This window comes from Typopeltis vanoorti, chromosome 16 (genome assembly GCF_054136105.1).
Source record: "Typopeltis vanoorti isolate ZY-2024b chromosome 16, IOZ_Tvanoo_1.0, whole genome shotgun sequence".
In the NCBI taxonomy this organism is placed as follows: domain Eukaryota; kingdom Metazoa; phylum Arthropoda; class Arachnida; order Uropygi; family Thelyphonidae; genus Typopeltis; species Typopeltis vanoorti.
The window spans coordinates 60517526-60544612 of record NC_143564.1 but is presented as its reverse complement, the minus strand read 5'-3'; the positions used below and the strand labels follow the sequence as shown (position 1 = coordinate 60544612).

General features: G+C 35.4%; 1 protein-coding gene across 1 annotated transcript in view; it reads right to left on the bottom strand.

The window, feature by feature from the left end:
• Positions 1–27087, bottom strand: part of LOC150098057 (uncharacterized) — a 345306-nt gene that overhangs the window by 174099 nt on the left and 144120 nt on the right. The window contains exon 11 of the mRNA XM_090406364.1: positions 5663–5734. Coding sequence (XP_090262490.1) covers positions 5663–5734 — 72 coding nt within the window. The remainder of the gene's footprint in view (positions 1–5662; positions 5735–27087) is intronic.

The window sequence follows — 27087 nt, the reverse complement described above, 5'->3', positions numbered from 1 at the left end:
AAGGCTCTGCAATATATTCCCATTGATGGTACACCCTTGCAAAATGATCATTCAGTAACTCAACTATTTCCTTTGCTTCTGTTACCTACATATTATCAGATATTGTTCAAGTCATCATTCTACAGTCATTCTTTTTACTCATCACATAATAAAGGAAATCAAAGAGTTAGTTCTTATAATTAGCTTTGATCCTCTTTACTATTAAGGTCACTCTTTCTGTCTGTGTTCTGTATGGCTCAAAAGGTTTGCAAATCACTGTGTCACCTTTCTCTTTATATACTACCCACTACAACTTTCTTATTCTGCAACTCCTGCCTTAATTATGCTACTCATCTATTTAATTTCTACCCGATTTAACCTCCTGAATCTGGTATACACTCAGATACTGCTTTCTTTAAACATCTATTGCCCATCTTAATCTCTTTCCCATCCATATTGTTATGCCACAGTACTGCTTCAAACTATCTCCTCAGTTTTTCATAATCACCTGATTTTTATTTTCATGTATACTCCTTTGTAACTTCACAACTTTTGTCAATCTCTATATCTCAGGTCAAGACCACATGATCACTGTTTTCATTCAACAACAACTTCTGTCAATCTCTATCTCTCAGGTCAAGACCACATGATCACTGTTTTCATTCAGAGACAGTGTGGCTACCTTCATTACTACCAAACTTTCTGATACTAACAAAGATATGAACCTTAAGTGCTCTTCATTACATGCTGCCTCAGGTAATTATCTCTTAGCAGTTCTATAAATTTCATTTCCTTTTTTCTCTGTGATCATTCCACCTTCAAATCTGTCCCCACAATTGAGTTCACATAATAATTAGTAATTATTATTAACATCTGATTTCCATGGAGTCAGAGCCTCATTGTGGGTGGTACACATATCACCCACAAAGCTCATCCAACCATGCCTTAAACTGATTCAAAGTGCCTACTTTCACAACACACTCAAGCAATGCATTCAACTCACCTCCTCACTCTGCATGCAAAGAACTTGATCCCAACTTCTCTGTTCACACTCCCACTCTCCCATTTTGTGAAAAATTTCTTCCATGTCAACCTGATAATAGCTCCTGACTAACAAAGTCAGACAAACATAGTCTGACTGACTCAAATTATATCCTCCCTCTATTCACGAGCTTTGCAATGTACATTCTTTCAATTTGTCTTTGTGCTCCACATTCCGAAGACCACTGACCACTTTTGTGAATCCTCTTAACCAATCCTTTTGGTTAAGCAATACTGTGGCATTCCCTTTATCAGCTTTAATGATTATTATTTTCTTGTTTTTCTTTAATCATATTTAATCTTTAATAATAATCACCAAAGCTGATAAAGGGAACACCACAGTATTGCTTAACCAAAAGGATTACACAGGTAAGCTGAAAGCTCTATTGTTAGATCGGGCTACTTACCTCCCTATCGAGTACAATCCTACCAACTCACAAATTAGAACTCAACAGGCTCCTTAAGAAGGTCACTTTTTGGCCTGTGGAAATCATTAACAAATTAAAACCATTTAACCCCATACCCCCCCCCCCCCGTATTTATGGACTCCCAAAAATACATAAGGAAAATGTGCCATTACATCCCATAGTGGATGGCATTGATTCCCCCACATACAAACTAGCTAAACATTTGACCAAAGCTCTCTCACACTATACTGGCAACACACTTTCACACATAAAAAAAACTCAGCCCACTTCAAAGCCGGCATACAAAACCTTACACTCAAACACACTGACATAATGATCAGTTTTGATATCTCCTCCTTCTTCACAAATGTCCAACTCAAAGAATCCTTAGCGCTAATCCAAGCTAAATTTCCTCCTGATATCACAGCCCTATTTCAGTTTACAATGAACTCAGGCTATTTTGTTTGGCAAGGAAAATTCTACAAACAAATAGAGGGGACAGCCATGGGTTCTCCACTCTCCCCACCCTTGGCCAACTTTTATATGGAGACTTTGAAGAGAAAGCTTTAAACTCTGCCCCACAAAAACCAACCATTTGGCTTCGCTATGTTGATGATGTGTTCGTTATTTGGCCACATGGCTCCTATGCACTCCTCTCCTTCCTAACACACTTAAACAACCAGCACCCCAGAATCAAATTCACCCTGGTAGAAGAAAAAAACAACTGCCTTCCTTTCTTAGACACACTAGTCACCCGCCAGCCTGATGGAACTTTGGTTTTCTCAGTTTATAGAAAAGCCACCCATACAGGCAGATACATTCCCAACAATCCCACCACTCCTCCTCCTCGCAACAATATGGAATTATTAAGACACTACACAACAGGGCTAAACTTATCTGTTCAAATGACAATGCCCTAACCACATTCTCAACACTTCTTTCTTGAGCAATGGCTACCCCCCCCCCCAAAAAAAAATCCAAAAAATATTGAAACCAGTAAACCATAACCCCCTTCACAACAAGGATTACTCTAAATCCATCACCATACCCTATATCCGAGGCACCTCAGAAAAAATTACAAAAATCCTAAAAAAAAAACATGACTTAACTTCTTGTTACAGACCATATAAAAAATTGGCATCCCTTATCCGCTCTACTAAAGACTCCCCCCCCCCCCCCGACCTACCTGGTATATACCAGGTCCCTTGCAGCTGTAAGCTGTCCTACTTTGGCCAAACAGGCAGGACAGCAAATATCAGAATTTCAGAACACAAGGACTACATCCGGTTTCACCAATACAGCCACTCTGGTCTTGCTGACCATGCACTGGATACAGGTCATAGAAGACAGTGGAAGAAAGCCACGATAATACACCGTAGTAAATACAAATATGAAAGGCTTTTCATGGAATCAGCTTCAGCCCTAAGAAACAATCCAAATCTCAACAAATTTGGCTGCATGAGACTGTCTCAAATTTGGGAAACCTACATCAGAATACCTTCAGCCCAATCGCCCAAGAATACCAACATTGCCCGCTAGGGGCACCATCAGGACTTTAGGAGAAATAATAGCTTCCTCACTTACTGTTTGTTGTGCCTGTGTGCACGTGTCTTGTTCTTAAGTTTCTTGAAAATGGCAACGTGACGTTGCTGAAATATTGAAGTATATTAAAATTTATTTTAATGTATATCCTAGTTGACATTGTAATTTCCTTAAATTATTTAGTAAAAAATGCATAACCATCATCTAAGCCTTTCCACGAGAACAGCATGGAAAAGTTGGTTAAGGGCAAAATTCAGGACTGGAATACGATACTCTTTTGGGAACAGTATGGCTTTGTGAAAGGGAGGGGGGATCTTATCTTAGGAACTGACACTTTCTACAATAGTGACAGCTCAGTTGAATAAGACGAAATGACTATAACGTGATATTGCTACACTCTGCAAAGGACATTCAATAAGATAATACAAAGAATCCTATTACATATGTGGAGCAATGGGAATAGACTTAAAATTGGTGATATAGAGGAGAGTAGCTGATTGACATGAGTCAGGCATTAGAGAGCAGCATATGATGCAGATGAATTAAACAGCAGATGTGTGCTGTGCCATAGTGCACTTGGGCTACTGCTGTTTGATTTGTATATTAATGATATAGGAATGATTTCAGAACAATGGGAAATATTCCATTGCTTGCAAATGATCCTAACAGTGGGTGACAAATGGTTAACGAACATGATGTAGAAGTTCTGCACACTTATTTGAATAGAGTAATAGTATAGGTTACAACAATGTGGACAGAAGCTACCATGGATGATGGCTACCAGCTTAATGTGGAAAGTGTAAGGTTATGTACTTTGGGCTAAATAAGATTATATTGAGGTCTTGCTTTAGCAATCTGCTCGTGTTTTATAGCGAAAGAAGAGTTGGATAAGGAAAATGAATATATTATGACAATGATGGATTCTTCCAAAGCATTTCAACAGACTTCCAGGTTGTTATACGAACTCAAAAGGACAGGTATGCAAAATAAACTTGTGACATGGACTGGAGAGTGGCTGACCAACAGTTGACAGCAAGTGATGTATTATAATACGGAGTATATGAAAAGGAGAGTGAACAGCTGAGTACCACAGAGTTCTGTATTTTGGCCATGTGCTGTTTAACAGGTTTATTATATTAATGACAATAGGAGAGTCTTGCTTGTGATATTCAGTTATTTGCTGATACTGATAATGAGAAGTTAGGAAGAGTGATAAGAAACATAGCTGATAGAAAAGTTAGGTAGCACAGTGGTGTCAAACACAAGGCTCATGCTAATATTTGGCAAATATTTATTAAATTATTAAAAAAAATAATAATTTTAAAATTCATAATTTTTTTAACCTTAAGAATTTAATTTAGATTAGACATATTATAATATTAATGTACATATAATCAAACACAGCAGCAGCAGAAAGTACTTATTCTTATTATGTTTTGCCAAACCAGGCAGTTAATATAGTTTTATGTTTAATTTAAATATAGTTTTTTGTATAGTTTAATTTAGTTATATACGTGCAGAATTTACGATGTTTATTAAAATGTTACCTGGAACACTCAACAAGGAAATTCCTCTGCAATTTTCATATTCAGTTTTATTTCCCTTTTAAAAGATAGGACACTATGAAAGCTCCAGTGTAATAATTGAATTTGATTGTGTGAGCAGGCCATATGATTTATGCAATGGAGTTGCCTATTAAACTTATACCTCCATATTGGAGCATTTCTCGAATATCATCCATTCCAGCTGGATTTATGCATTTCAGGTTTGTGATGACATTTTTCACCTGAAGTAGTGATATATATTCCTAGTTGCATTCTTCTTGATTGTTTCCCACCACTTATCTCATTTAACAGTCCTTCAAATTAAATACTGCAGACATCTAGAATATCTATGTATCATTTTCTGTCACTCTGTTATCTCTGATTCCATTTACAGTACTCTTTCCAACATTTCTAAGCTTTTTTCAACAACCTCCAGAACATTTTTCTTCTATACTGTGATATTTTCCTCTATATTTTTACCTATCTTCTCATAACTCATGTTTACTAGCTTTCATACACTGCTTTGTTTATCACAATTTTCTGTACTCTTTCAGAGCACATGCAGATTTACTTGCTAGAAATGTTTGATATGATTTCTTCTTTTTCATGACTGCCTCCAATTTCCCGAGTCTTCCATGGATTTTTGAATTTTCTATCCTTTTAGGCAAATTCAGCAGCTAAATCAATGCTTCAAAAGATACCAAAACAAGTATTCTTTGCCAGGATGGAAGAAAAAAAGTCCCAGAGAAAGACCAAGATCTAGGTAGATTGATACAATAAAAAGTGACAAAGAAAACAGAAATATAAGATAATATTGGAATCTTAGATAACAGATTAATTTGGAAGAAAATTATTGATAGGAAGATAGTAATGATGTACTGTTTTCATGCAGTATTATCATAATATCCTGTATACCCTTGAGAGTATATGGTAGGAATTTGATGATGACAAACTGCAGAACTTTAAAACACAGACAACACTATGAATAAACTGAATAAAGAACAGTTCCATTTAATTTAGTACTTACAAGAGAGCTTATAAGGACTAAACAAATTCAATTCCATTTTATAGTGGAAATGACAAATTTATTTACATCTCTCTCTCACACACACACACATGTAGATTTAAACAAAAATAATAGAAACTTACAATTCTTAGCCATCATCTTCAAATTAGTTATCCGATTGACCCTTAAAATTTCTTTCTCAGCATTTGATGAGGCTAAAAAGAAATTATTACAATTAAGAAAAAAAATAGTAAGCTAAACTGAGTTCCTCTTCCATTCCATTTTGAAGTCAATAACAAATTTGTCTACATGTCATGTCATGCTCACACACATAATTATGTGTATTTTTTTTTTTTTTTTTTTAACAATAACAGAAACTTACAATTCTGTAAGTTACATTCTGAAGATGATGGCTAACATCATCTTCAAATTAGTTATCCAATTTCCCCTTAAAATTTCTTCTCCAGCATTTGATGAGGCTAAAAAAAATTATTACAATTAAGAAAAAAAATTAAGCTAAACTGAGTTCCTATTCCATTCTATTTCACAATTAATGACAAGTTTGTCTATGTCATGCCACTCACACAATTATGTGTACTTTTAACAATAACAGAAACTTACAATTCTTAGCCATCATCTTCAAATAAGTTATTTGATTGTCTCTTAATATTTCTTGATAATATTTATTATCACCATTCGAAGAGGCTAAAAACAACACACACACACACACACACACACACACACACACACACACACACACACACACACACACACACACACACACACACACACACACACACACACACTTTTGTAATTAATGACAAATTTGTCTACATGTCATGTCACTCACTCCCACACTAAATTATGTGTATTTTTTTTTAAACAAAAATAGAAACTTAAAATTCTTAGCCATCAACTTTAATTCAGTTATCTGATTGTTCCTTAAAATTTCTTTCTCAGCATTTGATGAAGCTAAAAAAAAATATCATTACAATTAAAAAAAAAAGTAAGCTAAACTGAGTTCCTATTCCATTCTATATCACACTGAATGACATATTTGTTCGTTTGCATGTCATGTCATTCTCTCTCACACACACACATGCTAAGTATGCTCGGATAAGTTCTTTTGATACTTATGTTTCCTTTTCCATCTTATTTGAATACCTTTTGTTAGTATGTCCTTTTTTAAATAATTTTTTAACTTACCGCTTACTTTGGCAATGTGATGTAGTAAATTGAGGACTTTTTTGAACTCAAATTCATCTTGTTCCACCATTTTAGCATTAATCAAAGTTGTAATATTATAATTTTCCAATTTAGCTGCTTAGCTTCTCTAAAGTACAAAATTTAAGAAAATGTACTTACAGTTTCGCTGCTTGTTCATAGAAGCGACATTTATGTTGAATTGAACGAGCTGTTCTTTGCAACCCATTGTATGAAAATGTTTCTCCCATTGTATGAAATTTTTCATACAATGGGAGAAAGGGGGATATAACAAGAGGACATCCCTGGAAGCTGTATAAAGAAGGTGTGAGCAGGGCAGCATAAGAAGGCTGTTCTTTGAATGGAGAGTGGTTAATCAGAAGTGCATTGCCTGACATTGCTGTGAATGCAGATATGATGAATAAGTTTAAAGTTTAATGGGATTCGTGTGTAACGGTGTTTGCCTTCCATGATAAGTCTTTTGACTCCATGGAGGTCTGATGTTAATAATGATAAAAACACAATGACCAGAATGCACTCCTAGTTGAAAAGTTCAAGGCTAATGAAATCACTCCATAATACCAACACTATCTTCACACAATCTCAACTGATCCTGATATGCTGCAAGAGTTGAGCTAGCCACATAAGCACTCAGACTGTTAGCTGAACTTAGTAACCCAAGAATAAATGTATAACAGTTTTCATCAGCTTAAAAAGGCCAACCATCTGCCTAAGGCATGTTTTGGCTAATGTGAACAACAAACTTTCCCCTGCAGTCAAGTTATTTAAATTTCTGCAAGAATTCAGACCACTTGTTTTCTGTTCATTTCCTTTTTGGTTTTCTTGGTCGTATTCTTCCTTTTAACTCTTTAGTTTCTGAAGAATCTGAGACATCTTTCAGTAGACATTCTATACACATACCAGAAACCTTTTTTCTTTTCTTTCATTCTTGATATTAGTGAAATAAGATAGTGCAATTCTTCTTTATCTTTGCGATTGCTTTTCATTTCCCTTCAGTCTATACTGTTTTATTTATTCTCATATGCTTTCAAAGTCTGTCAATCTTTGTTCTATCTTTTGTATGATAACCCAAGTATCTGTACCATAAAAACCTTTGCGGAGTGCCACTGAGATATACTTTAAAGCTCTTTGAAGAAATTGTATTTCTTCACATATTTGGAAGTTTGGTGATAATAGACCACCCTACACTAATTCTGTGTTTGATAGCTTCTTCATGATTTAATCTGTTTGTGACCAAACAAGTACTTAAATTGTTTATGCCTGTTCAGCTTATTTCCTTTCAATTCTAAGTCAAGTTCTTCATTTCTATCCTATTGCCATTGTTTTGATTTCATTAAAATATATTTGCATTACACAGTTCCTTGCAGTTTTAATCTAAGTTTTTCTTATTATCTTATTAAATAATACCATATCATCGGTATATTTTTTTTATTGTGTGAATTTTGTCCCATCAGTTATTCCCATTATTTTCTGGACAGACTTACCAATTCATCCATGGAAAGGTTAAACAAATATTGTGAAAGTGGACATTCCTGCATGGCACCTCTCTCAAGGTATTTCATAAGTTTCAACTACTTTATTTTTATTTATTTATTATTATTATTTTTTATTTTATTTTATTTTTTTACAGAAAATGAGGATGATAGAGTATTTTTAACCTCATTTTTGTTTTAAAATTTCAGAACAATTTATTTCTGCTTATAGTCAAATGCTTGCATGAAGTCTATAAACTCTCATCATTCAGATAACTGTAAAAGAGTATTAGACTGCATCAATTGTATATCACCCTCTCCTAAATCCCACTTAGCTCGGTCAACAGAAGTCACTTCACTGTTCTGAATGACTTCATATAATAGAAGCATAACAATGAACTGATGTTTATGGAAAAAATTGCTCACAAATGCTGGGGACAAACGTTTCAATCAAACTGTTACCTGTAGTGAAAAGTAGATCTGCTTCAACAATCTAAATACACCAAATCAATAAGATCTGAGTGTAGCAGCACTGCAGTGAAAAAGAAACTGGTTTCAAAATAAGGTCACATTGTGCATTTGGTGGAATTTTGAAGATGCAGGCTACTTTTAGCTAATGCTTATCCAAAAAGATGACACTTCAATAAACAAAGCAATAAAGATGCAAGAAAAATTCAAGGAGTTCGAACGTTTCAATCAAACTGTTACCTGCAGTGAAAAGTAGATCTGCTTCAACAATCTAAATACACCAAAATCAATAAAATCTGAGTGTAGCAGCACTGCAGTGAAAAAGAAACTGGTTTCAAAATAAGGTCACATTGTGCATTTGGTGGAATTTTGAAGGTGCAGGCTACTTTTAGCTGATGCTTATCCAAAAAGACGACACTTCAATAAACAAAGCAATAAAGATGCAAGAAAAATTCAAGGAGTTCGAAATCCTTCATTGCATTCCGCAGAGCAAACCTAACATTTATCTGCTAATCACTTGTTCCAATCAGCAGTTTACTTCTTTTTTTTGTCAATGTTGAATATGCCAGAATTTTTTTAGTTCCAAGTAATCTGATATTCTATCAAGAGGTTCAAAGTGCAGTGAATCAAGAAACAGAAAACATAATATATTTTACTTAGTACTTTTATTATGAATCCTCCTCCAAGTAGTCTGATGACTCATTGAGGAAGGACCCATTTAGACGATCATACTTAAATATGTATCATATTTAAGGCAGGGATAAGCTTCATAGAACAAGATGTGGAATTACAGAGCAGGGACTATGACAAATCAAGGAAATAGACTGGAAATTAAGGAAATATCAGCAGTGATGGACTTGGTTCCGAATCTGTTACTTATAACAATATCAGACGACATTCCTAAGGTTAAGAAGAAACACAAAGTAGGGAAGAAATGAATAAATATCATTCTGCAGGAGCCTTTGAGAAAGAGAATGTCATAGAATAGATATAAAGAACAGGATACTTCTCAGCAGCATGAGGAGAATACGGCGCAGGCTAGGAAGGTGAAGGCATATTGATGAAGGAGAAATTGGCACATGAAAGGAGACTAGTTAATGCACTAAAGCAAAACCTTAGAAAATTATGAATTTACGTCACTGGTAGAAGAGAGGGTGAACACAGAAAACCGACTATACTTGCTGGAGACAGAACTTGGGTCACATCTGCAGAAGATACAATGGAAATGGTCAATGAGCATTTTGTTAGTGTATTTCTGTGGGATTGGGAGAGGGATCAGGAGTAGTGCTGAATAACGATAAAATGAGGATAGAGTGATAGCTCAAAAAATGGGAAGTGCTTAGAATATTAAATAACAAAAGGAGAATGACAACAAGAACAGTCTCGGAAAAGTTGAAAGAAGGAAAAATTGTTCCAAGTGAGTTGCCACCTTGTGGCAACTTTTATAGGTAAAATTTATAAATTCTGCATTACTTCAACCTTGGCATCCCACTGACGGTCTGCCTCCCCACTGACGAGACCTCAATAAACGTCGAAACCGGTCTGGGGAGTGGCCCTTCCCTTAATGCATAGCATTATACATGTCTGCAAGGAGATATGCTTTGCATTATGGGAGATACTAAGACAAGGAGTGATGAGAGCTTGGTCCACCTTTGCAACGAGTTGCACCACCTTGCCTCAGTCCTGAAGATATTTTCAGGCGCAAACTTTGTTTGCTCACATTTGGATAAAGGATTAAACTAAATTTATTATAGCCTAACCAAGTGCAAAATAAACTTCCAACATCTTTCTCTAAATCCAGAGTAATTTAATAATAAGGTGGTACACCAGTTGGCAACTCATATAGGTAAATATGACCTCTCCATTACTTCTGCCATAGTGTCACCATCTCTAGGTCTGCCTCCCACTGATGAGACCTCAATAAAGGTCGAAACCAGTCTGGGTAGTGGCCCTTCCCTTAATGCATAACATTATACATGTCTGCAAGGAGATGTGCTTTGCATTATGGGAGATACTAAGACAAGGAGTGATGAGAGCTTGGTCCACCTTTGCAACGAGTTGCACCACCTTGCCTCAGTCCTGAAGATATTTTCAGATGCAAACTTTGTTTGCTCACACTTGGATAAAGGATTAAACTTAATTTATTATAGTCTAACCAAGTGCAAAATAAACTTCCAACATCTTACTACATCAAAGCTAGAGCCCTATTATTACCAATTAGGTTATAAAATTAAATTAAGTTGGAGAGCAACATGTTTACAAACAGGAAAAATTAATAAACAATAAATTAAAAAAAAATATATTACTTATATAAGTATACATATAAATTACAGTCAACTGGTATGGATAGTGGTCAATAAAAGCTGAAAAATTTCTAAAGTCAGGGTTTACTGGAAATGAAGTGGGCTGATTGTGTGCCATCCAAATTCTTGGGATTTTTATGCCACCATTATTGTGAAGATTGGGGTGGTTAATCAAAATTTCACAGGCTTCTTTAGATTTCCATTCATACCAGGTTTTTGTGTGATGTAATGAGCAGGTACTTTTCCAATCAATTTGGTGTAGGGTGTTAAGAGTGTGACCTAAGAGGTCTGCTTCACCAAAATGGTTAAATTTAATGTATCATTTGTGCTCTTTTTTTGCAGAAAAGGATTGTACATTCAGTTTCCCCAATATAAGGTAAGTTACAGGTGCAATAAACTCCAGGATGTACCAATGGGGGGAAGAGGATCCTTAAATGAGTTATGTTTTTTTTATGAATTTGTGTTTTTAATTTAAAGGTGGTTTAAAAGTGGCATTAAGCCTGTAATGTTTGATTCTATTAATTTTTTTTTCTGATAACCCTTTAATGTGTGGGATAGCTATGGTTTTACTGTAATCTATATTATTTTTTGATGAAGTTTTATGAATAGTATTTTTGCTATAGCCATTATTTATAAATGTATTGCTAATAATTTTTAATTCTTGTTTAAGGGCATGTTCATTAGAGCAAATTGTTATAGCTCTGTTTTTGAGGGTGTTAATGACTCCAAATTTTTGTAAAGGGTGATGGATATGAGTTAGCATGTACATATTGGCTGGCATGTGTAGGCTTGCGGTAAACAGTGAAGTTTTACTCTAGCATGGTAGTTGTTTCCATAATTTGCATAATGTGTCCTCTCATTGCATATTTCTCCACTTGCAAATTATTTGTTCTTGCCATAACAGTCATCTCTTTTACTTCTCCCTTCTGCAAACTAGCAGCTCCACTAACATCCTTGATCTTTCAACACATGAAAAACATGACTTTTGTCACATGCTCATGAAGTATACTTCTTATCAAATCTCCATACAATGCCTTCTCCTTATTTCCAGGTTCTCAGCTTTCATACTTTCCAAATTCACTTCTTCTTTATTCACTCTCCTGTATGCTGTACTGCATAACAATCATTTTTCCAGTCACTCTAGTTTCCTTTCTGTCCTGTAAAGAACGCAGTGTAAGCACCCTATTTCACTCATTGTCACTTCATCACCCACATTATCATTCACTACTTCTGTATTCATTAGAACACTTTTGCTATCTTTCCTTACATTGTTAATATTCATCACTTCATTTTCCCACTTACCACAACTCTCATTTCTTGCACTGTTATACGAAACATTTACGACAAACTCTCTCTCTCCATTCTTGCTTTTGTACCACAATCTATCCATTCTTTGCAATGAACATAAAACATACACTACATCGTACAAAATCCTTCATGCTAAACTGTGTACATGGAAAATGGAAGCCTTGACTGCCATTTTCCTTGTACTCATTGGTGCCATGTATAAATGATTTCTAAATATCCTGTTAAATTTCATAAACTAACATATTCACATACACACATGAACATTAGTCTAAAATAAGTAGGATTTTACCAAAAATAATTACTAAAAGTACTAATATTTGCTAAAATAAAAATTTATCCGTAGAACACGTGCAACACTGCCTCTCTGCTCAGTGCTATAATGTATATCAGTAGCATCCCTGATATACATCATCATCACACAAACAACTGAACATCTACTCAGGGTTTTTCTCATTATCATTAATGTATAGACTGAATTGCAGTAGATCAAAAACTGATCCATGAGGCACACCACTGGTCACCTTAAATATCTCAGGGCTAATGTTCCAAAACAAAGCATATTGAACTAGTGAAGTTTTTTTTAAAAAAAACAAACAAAACTTTTAGTCAATAGGCCACAATGAACAAGCAAAGTGTTCAATAATCATACTTAATGCAGCAATTGCTTCACAAATCCAAAGGGATAAAGGGCCACAGGTCCAATCAATCATTGTGCTAGAACAGTTAACCATGGTCTAGTTTCAACTGACATGAAAGTTTTTCCTTGTGTCCTACATCAAGTAGTAGTGCTCATTGTACTTACTGTTGTCACATTAGCATTGCATTACACCTAACCATTTAGCGAAGTATTGATTTTCTTTCAATTACTAAGTTAAACATAGTTCTGTTATGTGTTGCAAACACTGCTGATGTTAGTGGTTGGAATTGTCCCAATAGCAAGACAATTTTAGCTGTAAAGCTATTTTGCATTGAACCATTCTATCTCAGCTAATAGTGCATTTGCACTATGAGATTTTTCTTACACTTGCTAGTGGCCAACGCCATAGGATTTCTCTTCCTTCAGTCGTTCAACTTAGTCTTAATTTCAAATGCAGAGCTTTATTATTGGGTAGGTACAAATAGCTTAAATTTCTCCTAGTATAGGGAAGGAATAGAGGTGAAAAGGTATGAGGAGCTGAGAACAGTCAACGAAGTGTTAAAAGATTCTAGGGGTGAATAAAATCTACTCCTTCACACAATACAGTGTGGAAAATTACCTAGTCATAGAATCGAGAGACAAGCTATTAAAAGGTTTCTTGTATAGGAGAAACCTCATTATTATTATTATATTATATTATAATCCCAGACTATTAGGGAATCAAGGACTCATCGAGTGAGACCATAAATCACACAAACCAACTGTCATACCTTCTCTTATACTCATTCACGCTGGAAGCACTTGTTACTTCAACAGGCAAACAGTTCCATTTACTCACTGATCTGTGAGAAAAAAATCTAGTTCTCACCACTTTCTTAACAGCATACAAACATTACTTCCATGGATGTTCCTTGTCCTCTCCTCCACATTTCATACAATGAAAAATTCATCAGTTGATCAAGCACCCTTGCAAAAGTTTATAGACCTCTACATATCATCCCCTCTTTTCCTGTTTACCAGTGTTTACCCTTTCTGCAGCTTCTTTATCCTCTCTGCATCCAGTAGTCCCAAGTGCAGTCGTATCAAAGCCTTGTAAAGAGGGAAAATTACTTTCTTTTCCTTACGTGTCAATATTCTTTTCAACATCACAATTATTCGCTGAGTTGTACTTGCAATTTTTGCAATGTAACCTCTTCAATTCCCTATTTACAATAACTGCAAGATCCCTAGTCTCATCATTTCTTGTAACATAATCCTGCAATATAACAATGCTGTTGGTAATTGTCATACCAAATGGTATAATTTTACACTTACTAATGTTGCATTGAAGCCACTGTCATATGCCCACTGTTCCAGCTTACACAAATCATTCTGTAAGTACTGTATATCAGTAGCATCTCTGATTGCCATGCATCTGTACATCATCAAACCATTAAACATTTGCTCTCAAGGTTTTTCCCAAAATCATTAATGTATAGATTGAACGACAATGGTCCAAAGACTGATCCATGGGGCACACCACAACCATCATATACCACTTTCTGATACCTGTCCAATCCCATATTCTCCAGGTACTATGCAACCTTACAAGCAGATGTCTAAGCAGTATAACAGAATAATATCCATTCCCTTTATCCATCTCAGCTGCAACATTATAATAAACGTATGAGCATACTGCTGAAACATGACCTCCCTTTAGTAAACCCATTACTGCATGCAATCTCTCTAAAATCTTCACAATCACTCCAAAGACACTGACAGGTCAACACTTAAAGACAGGTTTTGCACCATACATATGAAAATGGAATTATCATATATTCTTTTCATTCCTGTGAAATCTTTCCTGCACTGAGACTCAAATTATACAAACATGTCAAGGACCTAGCCATTTCAGCTGAACATTCCTTTAGCATGTGCTGATATCCCATCTGAACCTACTGTTGAACTGTTGATATGGAGTTCTTGAACTTCATTCTTATGTACCTCTATCTCCTCGGCCAACATAGTGGTTGCATTGTGTACTATGTTACATACACCTGGTTGATAAATCCTAGCAAAGTGAGTACTCATTATTTGAACAATCTCATTTGCTTCTGACACAAGGCACCATCTGTATTTGCAGGATAGCAGTAAAAATCTTTTGGATTGCCTTGAGTCTGCATAGCCAAGTTCTTCTCATGCTGCAATTTAGTTTTCTGTACAATCTTAACTTTTCTGGTCTACACTTAATATATTTCATAAATCCTATTCTCACAATATTCCTTCTGCATTATCTCCTTATGGATCTCCTCCTTAATAAGATTGCACATCTATTTTGCTCTTACCTTTTTTCCCTTCAAATTCTAGAGACACGTTCAGATACCTCATTAAAGCACCTTTTAAGCTTCCCATGCACTGCTGATATTCTTCCATTCAATAATTGATACCAGTGAATTTAAAGATGGTATTCTCCTCTCCTGAGTTTGTCATAATTTTCAACTTTGTAGTTCAGCATGTGGCCTGTCTGAATTGGAATATCCATATAGTTAAGTACTTATCAGTATGGCACAGTATAGCATGATCACTATCCCCACTGGTGACAAAACATTCACATTCTTAACTGCAATTTCCTAATGCCAGTATCATATCTAACACTTTCAGCTCAAGTTCCTTCTTTCCCATGATGCTTCTGAAAGTTGCCTTGCAACAGCTCAATAAATTCTCCTTCATTCCTATGAAATTTCTCTTCTACCAAATCAATGTTTGGATAATTTAAGCCACTAATGATTACTTCCTTCATAACCATCAGGGTAATTTGGTGATGCATTACATCGTTCCCAGCAGCTGAACCACCATGTCTGTAGCAACGACATATTTCATCCTGTTAGCCTTGACTCCACGTCAAATAGCTTCCAACTCACTGCTACATTGGACATTGTTCCTATTATTGCTTTTATAACCTCATAACACCAATTATGGTAGGAAGCCAGGTGCAGACAGACAGAATTGAGAAGTTCACTATAGATTTCTGGAAGCCTGTGACCATCTTATGTCTTGGCCAAGTGGGGACACGTAAGTAACATCAAAAAGAGTTTTTCCACAGAAGATCTGAATTTGTACTCCAGGGAAATAACTTTTACAATGTGAGCCATAGCACAGATAATCTGCAACAACTGCTCCCAAGCCAGGTGCTTCAACATCAGACACACTTCCAGCTAGTGCCTGAAACTTTGCATGAAATGTGATGGCTACACCATTTTTCTATCTGCTCCTTAGGCACTTTCATGGAGCATGCAAGAGCAGCAGTTGAACTAGATTTACAGAAGTTGGTAGCAACTTAAGACAGAGAAGACTGTTATGCAAACAATTCTTGGAAAAGTAGAGGCAACAAAATGCACACCACCTGAGTCAACTGTAGCCCCCCATATAGATCCACAGTGGGTGAAGATGCTGTAACAGAGTACAAATCCATCTCTACAGATAACAATGTAAACAACTTGCAAACAAAAAGAAACAGTAGAAGAGGGAAAAATGACTGATACAAAAATAGGAAAAAACCACAGCAGTCAAGTGAAAAGAAGGACTGACTGAGTAGATATATGAAATGCAGAAGAAAATAAAAGCAAAGCAGATAATCTGTGACTCAATGAGTGAAATTTCTTCCTCAGAAGAATCTATGGAGCTCAAGACTCTTCCTACTATGGAAGACCCTATTAAAACAAAAAATCTGAAACTATTTGAGATCCTAGTTTTTTAACTATGAAGTTAAGACCAATAAGCACAAGTCTGAAATCCTAACAAGCTTGTGCATCAAGTTAGAAGCAAGTCTGCAAGGAGGAGGAGGCACACTGCTTCTCTGCATATGGGTAGAATACTTTATACAATGTTAAGCAACTTAAAGTTAAAGACTTCATCCAGGTATAACCTACTAAATGACACCTCTCCCTCTTCTACATTGCCTCTATCAATGTGAGAAGATTCCTAAATTCATCCAAACAGAAAGTATGGAAATTTATTATGATCTACATCAGTAGGCTTAAACCAGCCATGATGCAGGTAGAGGTTGGGCAAGGGGAAACAACCCATCCTTGTAAAACAATGCTTTCCTATGGAAATGAGGACCACAAAAAAAAACCTAACCCAAAATGACCATTGAGTGACATCCCCTAGCAGAATATCTTATGGAGCAACTAGGGAATTGAATAAAACAGAAAATTCAGACAACACTGAAGACTCTCTTGAGTCTTGTCCAAAACCAAGAGATACATACAAATCATTTGGAGCCAAAAAAAAAAAATAAAATAAATAATACGAATTGGATGTTAGAATGTGAGGAATACCTATGAAACACCAAAAGCAGTCAATATAGTCAAAGAAATGGTGAGATTTTTACAGAGTAGTTCACCATTGCTTTCTCCAACCCCCCCAATTTTATCTGGGCTCAGGACTAGCATATGGTAGGGACATATTTATGTATGTTCATGGGGTTGGTTTGCCTGTTCTGGGGGACGAAAAACCCAAGTTTCTGGGTGAAAAAACCCCCTACCTCCGTATGAGACCAGCTAACCCACCTTTAGTCAAAAGAGACCAGATAAAAGTTACTTACGTCATGAACGGGAATTGAACCCAGGTCTTTCTGCCCAAAAGGCTTCGTCTATACTGACTGAGCTACAGAGGATCTGATGCATAACAGCAAGATTAACTCAAGATTCTATGAAGTGACAATTATAAATGTATATCAACTAAGATGAAAAACAATATACCATGAAATATCAATTTTATAGTATATTACAAAAAAGTAATAGAGGACACTAATCCTAAAGATATAATGATAGTAATGGGATCTAAATGCTAAAATTGGAAATTATCATACAGATAGAGAAATGATAATGGGAAAAGAAGATATAGGAAATATAAATGAGAATGGAGAGATGTTACAGGATTTTTGCATGGTGAATGAATTAGTAACAGAATAATTTCTTTAAGCATAAAAATATACATAAAATAAACATGGAGAGCACCAGAATTGAAAACTTATAACCAAATTTATCATATAATGATATAAAGAAAATTGAGCGGATCTCTTTTAAATGTGAAATCAAAACGAGGGGCCAATGCTTATAGAAACTATTTGTTAGTAATTAGAGAAATTAAAATAAGATTAATGACAATAAAGAAAGTAATGGGGAAAAATAGAATGTATAACATAAACTAAAAACTATGCAGTAGAGATTAAAAATAGATATGAAGTTCTTACTCAGACCAAACAGAATGAACATGAAGAATCCAGAAGCAATGAAGAAATGTGGAGAGATATTAAATATATATACCATGAAGCTGTAGGAAAAAAAAGACAAAAAATGGATATCATCACACGCAAAACTTAAAATTGAAGAAAGAAACGAAATAAAGAAGAAAAAAATATATATAAGAATCACAATTGATTACACGAGAAATATAAATAAATACACAAATTAAGAAAAATGTAAGAAAAGATAAACATTTGTTATTTTTTCTTGCATTTTTTGCAAACCTACTAAACGAGGCAAAAATTGTAGCTAAAGGGGTGATACTAAAGCATTGTATAATATTATGACAACAATGACAGGCAAGAAAAGAAGAAGAGATGTTGTGATATAGTATTATATACAGACAAACAGGGAAATAAACAATAATAAAAAGAAAATAAAGATAGGGGAACACTTCAAAGTGATAATAAACCGAGAAAAACCTGAAAAATAAATTTCAAATACTACATAGAAAAGAAAAGAAAAGAAAAAAAATATTAAAAATAGACAACAAAGGGGAAAAAAAACCCAGCTGATTTCGATGGTATACCAAATGAACTATTAAAAGCAGATGGATTTAATGATAAATATACTCCACACATTTCTTAACCAAACATGGATGCAGGAAGAAATGCCAAATGAATGGGATATTGAATTACCGATAAAGAGAGATTTAACTGATTGTAGTAATTGGAGAGGGATAATATCATTATTAAACAAGTTGTTGTTGTTGTTGTCTTGTCCTTTGAAGAGTCTTAGATGTTTTCATGTGCTCTTTGTACTGCTTTGGCTATGTCTGTGATTTTGTTTGTATAGAGCTGTTGTTCAGGATTAGGATCTATTTCTTGCAATGCTGCTGTAATTGCTGGACAGGTAAAGATGTGAGTGGGTGTCAGTTCAGTATTGGGGCAGTTGTTGCAGTTTCTATATGTTCTCGTATCATCTGTATTGATCTTCATTCCTCTATAATGTCCTGTTCGTAGTCTTGCTATCGTGGTAGAGGTCCTTCTGTCAGCATTGATCTCGGGAATTTGATGTTGTATCACTGATTTCAATGGAATTAGTTTAGCTTTTGCTAGTGCATTGGCATCAGCAAGAGTTATCATATGAGTTTCTTGGTTGAGTTCTCTGGCCTCTTTTGCTAATTTATCAGCTGCTTCGTTGTGATCAATGCCTACATGAGCAGGAATCCATTGTAAAATGCAACTTTTACCTAAACACTTTAGATGATTTAAGAGTTTATGGGTGTCTTGTGTGAGCTTGGTATTGCCATTTTTGATTGCCTCCATAACTGATCTTGAGTCACTGTAAATTATAATTCCTTCAGATTGTTGAGATGATGATAAATTTAAGTAGGCTTCTAGTGCTTTATTTATTGCGTAGAGTTCGCTGGTAAAATTGGAAGTGATTCTCCCAGATCCAACTTTTATTGAAAGTTTTTCACCTTTCGGGAGTAGAAGGAGAACACCAGCGCCTCCATTAATCATACTGGTGTCTGATGATCCATCGGTATAACAAATAACCTGTTTGGAGGATGAAAGAAGGTTGATGGTATTTAGGCCTTTTTCTTTAAGCATTTCTTTTGGTTCTTTTTTTGTACAGAGTTTGGTAAGGTTTAGATTTATGGAGGTATTTGAAGGTAAAGGACTGGAAAATAGAGGTTCTTTGTTTATGTGGACATTTAGCTGATCAAGACCTATTTCTTTCCTGATAGTGTCATCATATTGTAAAGTTGATGATCTATGAAGTCTGCAAATTTGGTTCCAATGTTCATAAGTTTTTAGGGAGATATGATCACTTTGGTAGCTTCTGATATTATTTATGAATTTTATGGTGGCAAATTTTCGTCTGTCCTCCAGCAGGTCAAGCCCACATTCCTGTTGGGCTCTGATGTTGTTAGTGGATGAGACTGCACCAATGATAATCTTGGATGCTTTTGCTTGTATTTTGTCTAGTTTTTTCTTTACCGATGAGGCCGAAGGTGACCAGATAGGTGCTGCATATTCCATTATTGGCCTTATTAGTGTAGTGTAAGTAGTTTTGAGGATTTTTGGCTTTGCGCCCCAATTTGTTCCACAAAGCCTTTTCAGTATATTTAATTTTTTTAGAGCTCTGTTGGAAGTGTTAGAGATGTGTTGTGCAAAACGTAATTCCTGATCAAGCGTAATACCAAGGTATTTTGGATTTGTGACTTTTTCAATTAGCTTGTTATTGATCATGACTTTGGGATTGTAGGAATGTCTATTTTTCCTGTCTGTACTAAATGTACTTAGTTTTGTTTTGTCTGGGTTGATTTTGAGTTTGAGTTCGTCTGACCATTTTTCTAATCCTCTCATGGATTTGTTTAGAATTTCCTCTGATTCTTTGATTTTAGCACTAGTGTGCCAGATGGCTATATCATCTGCATAGCAAGTTACTTTTGTGTCTTCTGTAAGGTAGGGATGAATATTATTGACATATAGAAGGAACTGAGTACTGAGCCCTGGGGAACACCAGCCCAGGTTCTCTGCTCTTTTGATATTGCTGCATTGATTCTGACTTTGATCTTTCTTCCTCTGATGAAATCAGCAATCCAGATTAAAGCGTTTCCTCTAATTCCAATATCATGTATTGTTTGTATTAATTTTTTGATCCAAACACGATCGAAAGCAGCAGTCATATCAAGGAATATGGCAGTTGTCTTCTTTGTTGGTTTTTCCTGAAATGAGTCTATTATTGTTTGGCAGAAATGGAATAATTGATCTGTTGTCGAATGACGAGTTCTATAAGCAGTTTGGTAGTAGTTGATTTTCTTATTTTTTGTCAGCCAGTGCATAAGCCTGGAGTGTGATTATTAAACAAGTAAAATACTAATAAGAATAAAATTAGAAAGAATAATAATAATAATAAAAAGAAATATAACCAGAAGATAACAGAAATAAGCAAGATTTAGAGCAAACAGGTTATGTATAGATCAAATAGCATTACTCAGAATAATAATAGAAGAGTCAACAGAATGGTAGTCAAATCTCTGTCAACTTTGTTGATTTTGAAACAGCTTTCTGACAGAGAAGTAACATGGAAATTAATGTCATATTATAGCATACCATGTAAAATTATCAACATGGGTAAAAAATTTATGAAAAATATAAAATACAAATCATACCTAATGTAGAACTTCCAGAAAAGTTTGAAATAAAAACAGGTGTTAGAAAGGGCTGCGTTTTCTTTCTCTCTCCAACAATATTTCTTATTGTTGTAGACTGGGTTATGAGAAATAACATGAAAAATGCAAAAGGAATACAGTGGAATTTAATAGAACAGCTATGTGATCTGGATTTTACAGATGATATTTTTTTACTGGCACATACATAACATATGAAGGGGAAAAAAACAATAAAACTCAATGAAGAAACCTTGCCTGGAGAAAATGAAAACGAAAATAAATAACAAACAAAAAGAAGTCATAGTACTGGATTAGAAAAAGTGGAGAACTTGAATTATCTGGTATCAATAATAAATAAACAGAGAGGAGCAGAGGAAGATATAAAATCTAAGATACAGAGAGCACAGAGAATTTTAAGAGAATATTAGGGAAAATATGGAGATCAAAAGAAACAGGTTTAAAAAACAAAATCAGATTATTCAATAAATATTAAATCAGTTCTACTCTATGCATCATGGACAAAAACAATTTGGAAAAAAACCTGTAAAGCTTTGTAAATAAATATTTAAAAAGAATTCTGCAAATAAAATGGCCAGAAAATATATCCAATAAAGAATTATGACAAAAAACTACACAAAAACCAATAATGTATGATAACATCAATTAGAGACAATAGAGATGGATAGGGCATGTACTAAGAAAACCTAAAAAAGACAAAGTCCAACAGCATTAGAGTGGAATCTGCAAGAAAAAAGGAAGAGAGGTAGACCAAAGATGAGTTGGAAGAGCCTGGAAAGAATTGGAAGAGAAACACAAAATAGAGTCAGATGAAGATTCATAGTTGAGGCCCTATAATCGCAATAGAGTGAAGTACAACATTAAATACAACAGTAAGTACAACATCAGTACTATGCTCTTTCAAGAAGCACATTTCCATCAATTCAAGATCATGAAGGAAGGAAGCAAAAAAGTACCCTGTCAGGTAGTTTTGGTATGGTGTATTCTGCAAGCATCTGTGTGCTAATGCCAGCCCCTTCGGAGCTTTCCATAACATTCAGAGGAATGCAAAAGGGAGAATTCCTACCACAGACTGGAATTATTGGGCTGTAAAACTAAATTCATCAACATCTATGCCCTAACTTATGCAATTTAAAGACCTGTATTTTTATAGCTACTTTCTATGGTGCCTATATATCATCTTACCAGGAGACATCAACTGTGTGGCAAATTTGGATGAAGTGTGTTTGTGGGAGGAAATCCTAAAATAGGAACAGCTGATCGCAAGGATCTGGAAATTCATATTAAAAACACACCTTATAGATATTTGAAGAAATTAAAATCTCCACAGAATAAGCTACACCTGATAGCCTACAGTATTGGTACACAGTACACCATTTATACGTGTCACCTTCTCTTGTCCCCAGAGAAAGTAAGGTATTGCAAAAATGTTATATTTTATTCTTATTCCCTTAATATACATACTAGATAGAGCTAAAGTTTTTCCTTTGTTTTTAACTCACTAACACTGAATTGATGTCGCCCTCTTTTTCTGCCTTGCTTTAATTGTTATCGTACATATGGCCGGCTTTAATTCCGATTTCCGCCAGCCTATATGTCTACGACTTATTCAGTCCCTTACACTCTTCAGTCTTGTATTTGGTTGATAACAAATAGCTACTCAATCAAGAAATTTCAAGCCCATTGAAACTACTCTATCACTTGCCTTAAATAGTCTAACCACATATTATAGCAGTAACCAATTAAAACCAAACCCCCTTGAAAACCCAGACTGGCCTTTTCCACCTTAACAATAAGGAAGCTACAGATTTCTTGGGAAGGCTCTAATATAGAACATTCCTGGAACCCAGTCCACCTCAGTGTGACTTCGATCATACTTCTTCATATAAAACACACATAGAAAAAACAAAGGCAAAAGTGAATGTGAGAAACAATATACTAAGAATACTTACCTCCTCCAAATGGGGTGCAGACCCAAGCACACTGAGATCTTCTGCCTTGGCCCTTTGCTATTCTTCTGCTGAATATGCCTGCCCGGTATGGTCCAGATCCTGCCATGCTGAAAAACTTGACCTAGCATTGAATGAAACCTGCTGCTTAATTACAGGATGACTGAAACCAACCCCACTATTTGGCTGTACCACAGCGTCTCAAAGACTAAGATCACGACATAGCTTCCTAACTGTTGAATCACCTAAAAATCCTTCAGAGACAAGACTTCAACAATGGCTTGCACTATACCCGGAGAATAATACTGTTATTCCAACAGCTGAACATCTTCCATGTGGTGCCTACTTGGACTGGAATACTTAGAAAAGCCTCAACAGACTTTGAACAACAGGACGCTGCAAACAGAACCTCATCAAATGGGGCTACCACACTGGACCAGATAATTGTGAGTACGGGACGACCCAGTCCATGGAATACCTTCTTTCTTGTCCCCTTCTTCAATCACCTTGTACCAAAGAGGACTTTATATCCTACACAGAAAGAGTAGTTGATTGCGCAAGATACTGGAGGAACATCTGACCATATTTATTGTATATAACTTATGATTAGTTTCTTTTTCCTCATATTTTACTTATTAGTCCCAGTGTAATTCACCTACCAAATTTAAGCTGTTTTCATTTGTAATCTATCCTAATTTGTTGTAAATAATGTTGTACTATTTACTTACTACTGTACCCGTGTTTGGATATGAAATAAATAAAACTCTTCAGTCTGACAAAAAAATTTTTTTCGACTGTGCCAGCCAGACTGTGGTTCCGAGAGTGAGGGACTGAAATGTAGAATAACAACAATGCAGTGAATCATGACTAACTTTTTCTCGTTATCTTATTCAATACTCAGGTTAGTCATGGCAAATTCCTACTAACACCCAGGTTCATAATTTTTTTTGGAGATAGTACAATGACAAGAATCAGATCAGTGTATTGTTTACAAGTCATTTATTCTAACTAAGAAATGCATGTGCATTCGAAATAGCAATTAGTTATGGCTACACTTCCCTAGCTTTTCTGAATCCTGATTAAGAGCTATTATACAATTCAATACTATACACTATGCCAGGGATTCTCAACCTATGGTACACGTACCATTGGTGGTACGTGACCACTGCCTTATTGGTACATCTAATATCTTGAATTAAATATAGTGGTATGCCACTGGAAAAAGTTGACAACCCCTGCACTATGTTATTATACAATACAGTATTATACTCAATTAAGATAACTTATTGCATACCTTCTCATAGTTGCATATATCCATAGCACAAGAGTTTCAACTTAGCACAGCTACTCACAGATCTTCCTTTATAAACAGTCTTTTGTATTCAGTGAAAGTTCTGTCAGGATACCTCATTCTTCTGTCTTGATTATGACAGCTCAACTTCTCACTAGGATGTCTCAGCAATGCATTTAATCCTTATGGTGGCTTAATACAAATTACGAGTGATGTCCTCCCTTTCCATTTTTCTCTGTACCTGACGACTTTTCTAAAGCTCCAGTCATCGTTTCAGGGGCCACAGGTCGCTGAGAACACGGCAACTTATTTACTTCAGAACTCCTCAACTCTGAAAACACCCAGGAACCCCAATTCCTACTCTCCAGGTCGCTTAAATACGTTTTCTTTCTTTGTCTTTACTTCCGCATTTTTCCCGCTCATCCTCAGGTGTGTTGACATCACTTTTGTGTGCTTTTACTGAGGTCTTTGATGATTTTTAATGTTTGCAAGTCTCTACAACTTTTTCCTTCAGGGCTTTCCTTTTGTTCTTTATTAATCTAGGCAACTTTTTTGCTGACTCATTACTTTAACATAGAATAATTCTTTTCCTTTGTGTTGAACACAATTGTTTTACAGGTAATATCAAAATCATACATGTTATACATTATAACTAATTTTTCATATCTACTTTACATCAACTTTACATTATATCTTATGTATTATTCTGACTTAAGACTCTCGTAAAACGTAAATCTTTTAAGTATGGCACATTAATAGTAACATTTTCAACCATAAATTTACTGTCCTTGGAACTGGGACATGAGATAATTCAAATATTCCATTGAGTAGAACATGATTAAATGGAGTCAAGAACGTGCCTCACTTCATAGATCTAGAATTCAAGAACTCTACAAGAAGAGAGGCTGGACAACCAGCATCAGGGCACATAGTGCAAGAACATCATTTGCAGAAATGATGCAGAAATAGACACCAAAAGATAAAGGCAAGTGGAAGAAAGAAACTTGAACATCAGACTACACACTTGCTCAAAAGACAAACCTTCGGCTGTCATTTACAATAGGAAGTTTACAAAATTTCAATAGGAAAGAACCATCACCAGTAATGAAAGCAGTCAAGACAAGACCACCACACCTGGCATCCTTCAAACCTTCCAGAAGTAGTGCAAACAACTCCAACAAGATAACAGTTTACCCCAAGACTACTCTTCTTGAAGCATTGCTGCCCTGCGTGCATACATCCAAGAAGAACTAGTCTGACTTATTACTGCAGCCAAAGTTACATTGGCTTGTAAACAATGCTACACTGGAAAAACAGCTAGGCTAGATGGATTAGGAAGAATTCTAACAATACTACAATAGAAAACACTTAGGCAATTTACCAATACCATTAGCTAGCCAATCTCATAGTAAGTCACTAATCTGTTACTTCATTATATGTCTCAATTTAATTACCAACATGTCACTACAAAAAATAATAATATGGTAGTATATTTGGAAATCCAAATATACTACCATATTATTATTAAGAGAGATCCCCAGGGAGTAAGGGACTCTTTGAAGAAGGCTATAAACTACACGCACCAGCAGTCATACTTATTCTTGAATTCATTCACACTGCATGCACACACAACATCCAACGACAATCATTCCAATCACACACACACACACACACACACACACACACACACACACACACACACACACACACACACACACACACACACACACACACACAACCCTTTGAGAGAAAAATCTAGTCCCCCCTAGCGGAATTCATTCTCAGTTTCCAAGGATGCTGTCTTATCCTTTCCCCACCCTCCATAAAATGAAAAATTCCATTAATTGAAATCCTGTATGACCCTTTCAGAAGTTTGTAAGTCTCAATCATATCACCCCTCTTTCTCCTGTTTGCAGTTTACAAATTCTCAATCTGTCTACATAATCAGTATTCCACAATTCTAATATCATTTTTATTACTCTCCTTTGCACTGTATCAGAATCACAACAGAAACCAGAAAATATGTACATTTTCTTCGTGTAATGCATTTGTCACCCTGTTGTGATATGCCAGCAGAATGCTAAAAAGATAACTGCTTCTAAACAAATCCATGTGGATTAACATAGAATCTTGCTGTCATCAATTCAATTCTGAATCCTAGTACTACTCAAAAACCTAACAACATTACCAGATAAACAGACTGGCCTATAAGTTGAAGTCTTAGCTTTATTGTCTCCTTTAAAGTGGAACAACTTTAAACCATCCTACCTCCTTTGGGTCTATCCCAATTCCAAGGCTATTGTTAAACAAGAACATCAAAGCTGTTGTTAAATTTCCTGAAACATTCCCTAAATATCTGCACTATAAAGATAGTGTTACCCAATTCATTAAGTGTTGCAAAGTGTTGCAAAGACTGTACATTATACTGCTACTGTGATAAAAAGTACATTGACATGTAGGGATAAAGAGATAGTGGTGTCTATGTA